Source organism: Microchirus variegatus, assembly GCF_963457635.1.
Source record: "Microchirus variegatus genome assembly, chromosome: 4".
Classification (NCBI taxonomy): domain Eukaryota; kingdom Metazoa; phylum Chordata; class Actinopteri; order Pleuronectiformes; family Soleidae; genus Microchirus; species Microchirus variegatus.
In genome coordinates, this window is record NC_139805.1 from 16,399,199 (window position 1) to 16,409,612 (window position 10,414).

Genomic DNA, 10,414 nt, shown 5'->3' on the forward strand with positions numbered 1-10,414 from the left:
ATGGCGGACCTGCCCAGTGACCGAGTCGAACCCTCTCCTCCGTTCTCATACACAGGGATTGATTGTTTTGGACCTTTCTACACCAAACAGGGTCGAAAGGAATGTAAGAGGTATGGTCTCTTGGTTACATGCCTCAGCTCTAGGGCCATCCATATAGAAATGTTGGAGGACCTCACCACTGATGCATTTTTAAATGCTTTGAGATGCTTCATAGCAATCAGAGGACCAGTAAGGCAGATTCGCTCTGACCAAGGGACAAATTTCCTTGGAGCAAAGAATGAGTTGAAGAAGGGTCTAATGGCTCTAGACAAGGACAGGATTGCGACCTACCTTGCAAGAAAACAGTGTGACTTCCTCATGAATGTTCCTGAAGCAAGCCACATGGGAGGCATATGGGAACGCCAGATACGGACAGTCAGGAGCGTCATGAGCACTGTTCTGGCACAAGCTAATGGAAGACTTGATGACACCTCATTGAGGACATTTTTCTATGAGGCTATGTCAATTGTGAATAGTCGTCCGCTCACCACGGACACGATCACAGATCCTAAGGGTGTTGAGCCTTTAACGCCTAATCATTTGCTCACAATGAAGTCTATTGTGCCCCTCCCACCACCAGGCAATTTTGTAAAAGAAGATTTGTATGCCAGGAAACGGTGGCGTAGAGTGCAATACTTATCGGAGCAATTTTGGAGCAGGTGGCGTAAAGAATACCTGGCCAACATAAGCCTGAGACAGCAATGGCATGTGCCCAGAAGGAATGTGAGGGTGGGAGACATAGTTATTGTCAAGGAAGACAATGTTCCCAGAAACGAATGGAAACTTGCCAGAGTGGTCGAAACAAGGAAGGAGGATGATGGTTTGGTGCGCAAGGTCAAAATTCAAATAGGCCACAGTAAATTAGGTAAGCAAGGTGAGCGCTTAACGCAACCAACCTTTCTTGACCGTCCAGTTCAAAAATTAGTAGTGCTAGTTGAACAGAATTCATAGACTAGTGTCAAAATAGCGTTTAGCACTGATACTAAGGGTTAAACTGCTATACAAAAATAGGTGCGATAGTTATTTTCTTATTTGTAGAAAATTACAAGATTTATTTCATAGGTTTAAAACAAAGGTAACAAATCTTTGTAATTTTGGTGGCAGTGTAACTGTCGCTGAGAGGTTTGCTTGTTTCTTTGGTTTGGTGGTTTTGTATTTGGATATTTTTTAATTTATTTTGTGAAGAATGTGGATTGTAATCTGTATCTGAGTTGTGGTAATGACGACCCCTAGTGGTTGTATAGGTGGGCTGCACTGAATAGTAGGACGCAGTCATGTGATTAACGCAATGAGTACCTGGGAAATGTACATGCGTTCTGTCTTCGGAGCTACGGTGCTAATGGAGCAAGATGTGTACAGAGTTCGACCATAGCAGTTCCTGATTTCCGGTCAGAAGGCGCACACGGTATGAGAATGTGTTATTTTTGTGCATTTTATATTTATTTTATATGTGTAATTTAAGTTTAATGAGGGCCACAAGAACATTTACAGACTGTGATAAAACTGATGTTGGCAAAAGAAATACTTCGAAGGGAAACCATATTTATGTTAAAATGTAATATTTATTTTATTTCAGTTTTTCACGGTGTTTGGAGATGTCTAGTGTGGAAGAAAATAAAACATCAAACATCTGTTGAATCGTGGTTTATCTGACCAGAAGAAAAGCTTTGGGAGCAGCTACACACAATTTTTGTTTTGTTTTTTATTCCCCTACTCTGCAAACCCTACCACACATGGAGGCCAACAAGGTAGCTCCCCAAAAGAAGAAAAAAAAACATGGACTTACCCTTTGTAGACAGACCTAAAAAGGAAACGTTAGTGCATTACAACTTATCAAGCATCTCAGACTTGGAACGGCAGCCCTTAAAGACAAAACGAGCATCTTCACAACATATCTACTTTAACGTGAACTGCTGAACAGGATCTTAATCTGAGAGCATCTCAAGTATTCAATGCAGACATCTCAGTCAGTCAGTCAGTCACAGACAGTTCTTTCAGAGAAGCTGCCAGAGAACTTCAAACACTGCATCAGTCAAGCACCTCATTCTTTCACTCGCTCAGCAGTTCAACAAAAATATAACAAAGGACCAGATTAACCAGGAACATGCAAAACCAATCTGTGGCAAATGCTCCATGTACAACCCTTAGCTATTTGACAGCTTGAAAGCAAGAGAAGAGAAAGAACGTGGCCATGTTGGACAATGCAGATAGATATAGGCACGGCGGCCAAGAAAGAATGGGGACACGGCGGCCACCCAGAAATAAATCATGAAACCTAATATTTGAAGGTCTTCATGAAGATCAATCTGAGGGAAAAAAAAAAAAAGTTGAGTACAGTCTCCAGCCTCGACAGGTGTAAAACTAGTTCAGGTGTTCTGGAATGGAATGTGGTGGTTGAGGTACAGATATGGTTCACCCAGCCTGAGATATAATGGTTCACTTTGTGAAAACATTCTAACAAATTCTATATAATCTGAAACATGGATATAAACCAGTGAACACAGCAACAGTCATAATTCATAGGGTTTGTAAAATGCTCTCTCTCCCACTCCAAAGTCCATAGAGAAAACTAGTGATTTTACATCACAGCACACAATTGACTGGTGCACTGCTGCCTCCATGGGGTCATGGCAATGCAGTAGCGGCCCGCGACCATATTATTTTACATGACTTTTTTAAACACTACGAAAATGAAACAAAGAATATTATACAGCGACTAGACAATGCAGGAGCACATAATATGTATACAAAAGTGGATTTTGGGTTATATAAACCCATAAATACTACACAGTGTCCCTTTAATTTAACTTTGTTAAATGGGGATATTTCCTAATTTGCTCAATTCAAGCAATCATTGAAAACAAATACTTTTCAAAGAATATCATTTATAGGGAAACGGTGAACAACCTTTTATGGACCAAACATTAAAATAAGTCAGATTAATGAAAATAAAAATGAGTTGCAGCCCTACTTAAACCAATGAGTTAACTGCTGTGACCTGACAAAAATGGCCTCCAATTCAGATAACTGAGCTACAACTGAGCCAACATTAATTAATAATAATTTAGCCACTGCTGGCCCAAATAATTCTAGTTGGTACAAAGCATGGGCATAACCCAAGACTAATATTGAGCTAACAGTGAGACAATTCAGATTACATTGTGCCAAAACTGTAATTCAACATGAGAGCAAACTATATAAAATAAAGCTAAATTGAGCCAACTGTGAGGCACAGTGTGGCTTATGTTACGCTAAGGCCAATTTTGAGCAAATCAAGCCAACACCAAGCCACCATTGAGCTTACAATGAAGCACAGCTCAAGCAGAAGCAGAAATTTAGCAAATAGCTGAGATTAAGGCAGAATTGAGTTGACAATTCAGCAAACATAATCACCATTAAGATAACTTCACTAAAGTTACTCACCATTCTGAACTGGTCACCAGGCTGGACCAGGTCGAACAAGCCATGCACGCGGTCATTTTTTTCGGCGTCTGACGTCACGCCTCGATAGTTTTCTGTATTTTCCTTCATCTTTTTTAAAGTTCCCTCATTCTTTATGTGGTTTCATGGCGGTTGGCAAACAACGATATGGTGCATTACTGGCACTCAATCCCTTCTCCCAGTAGAGTTTCTGTAGTTAAACAGAGTCACTTTTGTGGCAGCTCTTTAAAATGTTCTCATTTTGCGGCTCGTTCTCTCTTCAAAGTAACACACTGCTGGCTGGAGGAAGACAAATAAAAGGAGGAGGCGGAAGCAATCAGCGGTCATCAGCTGATAGAAAACACCTGCGTGAAGACGAGCAGGTGTGTTGTACGTCACCAATCAGTATTCAGTCTCCTCATAATGCTTTTTCTTCTTCTTCTTGGTTTTTAACAGCGACTGGCCACCAACATTACAGGGCATTACCGCCACCTACTGACCCGGGGTGTGGGTCAGGCAGGCTCCTATCCTTATCTAAATATATACTACTAATAATAACACAAAGAAAGAAAGAAATAATTATATATATATGTATATACAGACATACTTAGTCTTATATTTAGTCTGTAAATAAAATACAATAAAACCTAGACAGAAATGAATCATTATAACATGATATTAAGAGGAGGCCTGATGAGTTTGAGACCTCTGACATGGACACATCTGCTCTGGTAGTATCTAACTTGTATTCTTCAGAAATGGTCTGCGGCTTCTTCTGCTCTCAAAAACATCTCACACTAAATGTTGACGTTTTGCGTAAGTAAGATGTCAGAGGAAGTGACAGTGAAATACAGCTTTGTCACCTTAGTAACTACCAGATGAAAGAAAAAAAAAAAAAAAAAAAAACCAGACACCTAGAAACACCCCTGCACACTCAACTCACATTCAAGTCACTTTTGTGCTCAGAGCAGGAAGAAACAACATGGATGAGCTTGGTAAGGCAACTTTCTTTGTTCATTCTCCTCAACCTTTTTTCATCAGTGCAGTGAGTTATTATTGACAAATGAGTTGTAAACTATGTATGAAATAAAGAACAGAATGTGAAATAATATCCCAGTGCCGTGTGTGTACTGTACACAAGAGTACTATTTGTGATGAAGAAGATATTTTTATTTCCTCAAAAGGTACTTTGTCCTTAAAACGACAATTTTCATTAATAATCGTCATTGGATTTTTACACCTTTTTTTTCAAGTTTCACTTCTGCAACATGTTTAAACCACCATCACTTCCTCAGGAAGCTGAGTTACATGAAGCAACCTCAGGTCTTGAGCTTCATATTAAGGTGCTCGATGAGAAACTCACAGTTAACCTGAAAAGAAAAATCACTGTGTTTGAGTGGTTGTCTGAATAATGCACAGCATATGCCTGCGTGCCTTTATATAAGAGTATTAATGTTTGGCCTGTATGCTGTTACAGATCTGCTGTTGCAAGAGCTTGCACTGGATACAGCTGCTTCAAAGAGTGTCAAGGAAAACAGCACAGATGATACAGTTAAAGAAGAGGTGACTACAAAAGCACAACAGTTATAAACTTGTTGTTTCATAACTTCCTGGATCATCAGCACCTTTTGCTCTTTTAAAAATCATCATAATGAGTGAACATCTGCTCTTTGCACATGATTGCAACAACTTGCTTCCGTCAGTGAAACCGCAGTGAGTGTTGATTGTATGTCCGCAGGTACCAGCTGCAGACTATGCTGTAGTTAAGAAGAAAGAAAGAGGCTCAGCCCACTCAAATGTCTACAGGTGAATTTTAACACCTTTATTTAACTTTTAAACCATGTTAATATGCACACATTTTACTCTCAAACCAAATGCATACTTTAAACTAACATTAAACATACTGACAGATTAGCAAGTTAATCAACAAAGGCTTTGGATTAATTGATTGGATTTATTGGCATTTAACTTTACAATGTGAGGTATTATGCTCTTAAATTGAATTGGTCTCTCTTTGGGTTTCAGTGATCTTCCATCTTCCGTGGCAGCTTTCTCAAACCCAGACTCTCCCACTAAGGATCTGGACTCTGTTTTGCAAGATCTGATGGGTCTGGGGGAAGGAGAGGTCAGTGTAGTGACTGAAATTTTTTTTATTATTTTTTTTGTTTGTCAATGATAAGTATATTTCTGCATTTTCATTGCAAAATAGAAAATCCTACAACACTGGGTTATATGTTCAACTGAGTGGAATGGATCAGACTTAACAACAGAGGGCAGCATTGTACTGATCTTGACACCACTCAGCCTTGAGAGGTGTAATTGAGCCCTTAAAATCAACTCTCAACTAAACTGCTAAAAACAAAAGAACTTTGTGACTATTTGTGTAAATAATTTAGGATCCAGCAGCTTCAGCGACTCCTCCACCACTTACTCAAAAGCAGTCCATGAAAAGGAAAACAGAAGAGGGACAACAAGAGAACAACAAGAGCAGCAGCAAAGCAGAGTCTGATGCAAAGACCTCGAGCAGAAGCACAAAAACAGATACTATAGATGACCTGCTGGGAGGCCTGAGCTCTGACTTGGCGAGGATTGGAGTACGCACCATAGCCAAGGGCCACTGTGCCTCCTGCAACAAATGCATTGTGGGAAAGGTACAGTAAGCCACTGAGATAAATATTTTAGGAAAGGACAAGAGTGAGATTTGTGAGGTTATATGATTAAATTTAAAACGTGAAAGTTGCTTCTTCTTCCATATACTTACCTCTCTTCAGATGATCACTGCGCTGGGTGAAGTGTGGCACCCTGAGCACTTTGTGTGTGTGGCTTGTAAGACCGAGCTGAGCACCACAGGCTTCTTTGAGCGAGACGGACAACCGTACTGTGACAAAGACTATCACCACCTGTTTTCACCTCGCTGTTCATACTGCAAAGGACCCATTTTACAGGTGAGAAAAGAGGTTGATTCATATTGGATCCTGTGGTTATAGAGAGAACGACCACTAAAAACAAGATGTGAAAATAAATCCCCACATTTTAAGTGCAGACGTTGACCAAAATGTGTGTTGCAGCCATTTATGGTTGTATGAATTAAGTGGTTAATATGTGGCAGCACAAAATGTCCATTCAAAACCCAAATCCCTCTCCAGTTAAAGTTTAGCTGTTCTTAATTAATCCTGTCATATATTACATCCATCAATTTACACAATAATCTTTTGAAGATTGCATGATGACAAAAAACAAAACACTAAAAGCGGTACGTAATTCATTTTCCTCTATGTATCCACATATCAAATTAATAAATAAAGCACTAAACCATACTGGGTTCTGCAGACGGGGCTTACAGTTTGTAGCAGACCAAAGCCATTAATCAGAAAGTAATGCAAAACTTCTCTTTTGATTCACTTTGTGTTTTACAATTCACATGTTTGTGCTGTCCGACATCTGTGAAATGAGAAAAGTCTTACTAATCTCAAAGTGATGTAAAAGCAAGAAATAATATTTATATGTCTGTTTGGTTAACCAGAACATCTTGACAGCGCTCGACCAGACTTGGCATCCCGAGCACTTCTTCTGCACATACTGTGGAGGCCTCTTTGGACCTGAAGGTTACGGGCTTGTAGATTCATTTCTTTCTCCTAAGGAAAACCACAACTTCAACAAACATTTTCAAACGATTTAACATTTTGCTACTTTCAACGTTTTGCACCTATCTCATACTCGTCCTAGGTTTCCTGGAGAAAGATGGGAAGCCATATTGTCACAAGGACTTCTACTACCTCTTTGCTCCCAAGTGCTCTGGCTGTGGCGAGTCAGTGAAGGAGAACTACCTGACTGCAGCCAATGGCACCTGGCATCCAGAGTGCTTCGTCTGTGCAGTAAGCCTCATAGCCCGGACCACACACACAGCTCTGAATTGCACACAAGCCTGACAAGAAAGGAGAATGATACCCACACATTTGCTTTATTTGCAACATTTTGTCCACAAACCTGATGAAAACCGTATGCCTGATGAATACGATGTGGTTGAAATGATGCAAATAAATCAAAGACACCATATTTCTCAGTGTGGGTATCTTTTACATTCTCTTCAAACCCACTTCTGCAAGGCATCTGGTTAAAAAAAAAAAGATTCCGTTTGCTGCTCTACTTCTCCTTTAGTCAAACTAATTTTAAAGGTGACATGAGGTGACAATGTCAAGTTTTCTATCCCCAAAGAAACCTGCAAAGTATCCACACACTTTAACATGATGAACTGTTATCTCGTAATACCTGCCACTCAAAATACAACACATTTATTGGTAACAACTGTTGCTGATGAAGAATGAAATAGAAACTTCTGCTGGCCGACAAGGTTTAGTTTTTTGCAGAGAAAAGGTCTACACATGAGTGTTCCAAGCTGAAGAAAGACCCAGAGCATAGTGAGACCTAAACATTTATACCTGGGGAACATCCCTTTCAGATCTCTTTATCTGGGATGGGGTCTGCCACTGCAGGCCGTGCTTTCACACCCCTTTGCCTAATTTGAATACACAAAAGGACCTGATATCTTGTGTAAGGAAAGGGGTGTTGGGCAGCTGTAATTCTGAGACAAAGAAATAAAATTTACCATTTTTCAAAAAATGTACACTACCTAACCCAATCAGTTATATAACAGTTACATGGCTCACCATTTGCGCAGAACCTGAATATCATTATACACAGAAGGGCTTGCTGTTGTAAATCTAATTCCAGAGTGTTTTGTGTTTGGGGACGTCAAATATTTGTGGCCGAGTATTTTTTTTTTATCAAATAATTGATTTTTGAATGAGCTGTTGCTTCAGCTCGACCAGTAAACAGTAAAGTGATTCTCATCTTAATGCTATAATGTGATGATGAACATCCTGCAAACCCCCAAAAATATATGTTTTTGAGCTTTTCCGGACTTCAGTCATCCAAACTCAGTAACGTTCGTCTCTTATCATTTTGATTTCATCAAAACTTTAAACACATTATATTATATATAACATTATATTGTGTAGATAAAGGCAACTACACTTGCTTGAGTTTGTCTTTAAATATAATCTTGAAGATACAATGACGTGGATGACTGAGAGAGTCCTAATAAACACAAACATACTTTTTTGTGTTGGTAAAGTTTAAGGAACATTTTTAATTGAACACGTGTTAACCATGTAAGTAATGGATTACAAGGCCTTGGTGTTGCACATGCTGGCTCAGTGTGGTGGCTTGCTGAGACATAGGAATGGAACGTGGCCATTTCCAGTGTTAAGAGTTACACCTGTGCTGTTGCTACTATGCCAAGATACATATCTGCATTCTGTGTAGCTGTTATTAATGGATTTTTAACAGTAACACTGCTATAATTTTTTTAATAGCTTTCTCTTTCCAACACATTACAAATCCAGCAATTTTGCATCTCTGTCACATAGAAGGTGTAAATATACCTTATTTCAAAACATTTTCATGCTTTTGTACCTTCCCAGTATAGCCGTAGGTTCCTATTTGTTTGAAAAGAGTCTCACGTTTCGATGATTTGTGTCTGTGGAGTCAGAGATAGTGTGGGTTGTCCACTAATTGGAAGATTTGATGGTTCGATTCCTGTGTGGCTGTGATGGTTACATTAGAAAGGCTTTGGTATGATATTTGATCGACCAGCAAAACCTTGTATTATCATTTAAAAATAGAAACAATGAAACATATGACACACACACACACCACGCTGTCTTTCTACCTCTCTTCATACTCCTTCAACCTTTCCTCCTCTTCTGTCTTGACATCCAGGACTGCCTGCAGCCTTTCCCCAATGGCTGCTTTATGGAGTTGGACGGTCGACCTCTCTGCTCGGTGCACTTCCATTCCAGGCAAGGCACGCTGTGCGGCGGCTGTGGTGTGGCCATCACAGGCCGCTGCATCTCTGCTCTCAATCGCAAGTTTCACCCTGAGCACTTTGTGTGTGCCTTCTGTCTGCGGCAGCTCAGCCACGGCATCGTCAAGGAGCAGAAGGGGAAACCTTACTGCGCGCCTTGCTTTAATAAACTCTTTGTGTAAAGAATGCAGGACTTAATAATGCAAAGGATACACTGCCGTTGTTCGGTTTTACATTTATTCAAAAGTAGACATCAATACTTCCTGTATTTGCATTGGTACAGATGAGAAATAGACATTTCACAATTTCATGGCTGACTGAGCTACATGACAAGCGATTTTGGATACTAATGTGATGAATTACATGGTTAAGAACGCCTAACAAGGAGTGTGATGTAAATTACCAGTAGTTGTGTAAAAATATCAAGGGAAAATGCTAACGTAAAATAATTAATGACACGGTTGTTAAACACAGGAAAATACTTATTTCCTGTAATAAAAGTTATTGAAGAAACTTTTTTCACATATGTGAATTTTGGATGATTCCAAAAAGCACGTTTCTGACATTTGTTCAACGTTTAATTGGATTTCATTCATCATGTTCATATAAAATGGAGAAATGGAGAAAGAAAAACAGTGAGGTTCAGGTTTAAACCATGGTTTCCATTAAGCTATCCTCAGTTTGCCATAAGACTTGGCAGAGCGGAATATGGAGCAGTTTGTCAAGGGGCTTGTCTATTTAGCCTGATAGCTTGTCTTGGCATGGAATCAGTGTGCCAGCCTAAGTCTCCTCTTACTCTGACTGACCATTTGGCCCTCAGCACACACTGGATTCACACAAACTCTTCATACACCACAGAGACTCCTTTATAGAGGCCGATGGAAGATTAATCATGGTACCGAGATGAACAAAAGTGGTTTCAGAGGTGAAAAGTTTCATCACATCACAGCATCTCTTCGGCAAATTACTCTGACTGTTGAGGCGTGAATCAACCACAAAGTGTTCATTCCCACACAACAATTAGTCCCGTTAAAGTTCCATCAGTGGAAAATGTCAGGTAACTATTTTATAGTAAGTTGCGTTTTACTC

At 39.7% G+C, this 10,414-nt stretch overlaps 1 protein-coding gene across 1 annotated transcript; it reads left to right on the forward strand.

Moving 5' to 3' along the window:
* On the forward strand, positions 1 to 9,507 carry lpxn (leupaxin; the record flags this gene model as incomplete). The annotated part of the gene is made up of 7 exons (XM_083888185.1): positions 1 to 110; positions 5,485 to 5,588; positions 5,863 to 6,110; positions 6,231 to 6,404; positions 6,983 to 7,064; positions 7,186 to 7,334; positions 9,241 to 9,507. The coding sequence occupies 7 exons, from the start codon at positions 1 to 3 to the stop codon at positions 9,505 to 9,507; spliced, it is 1,134 nt and encodes a 377-aa protein (XP_083744311.1).
* Between the last annotated feature and the right edge of the window lie 907 nt (positions 9,508 to 10,414).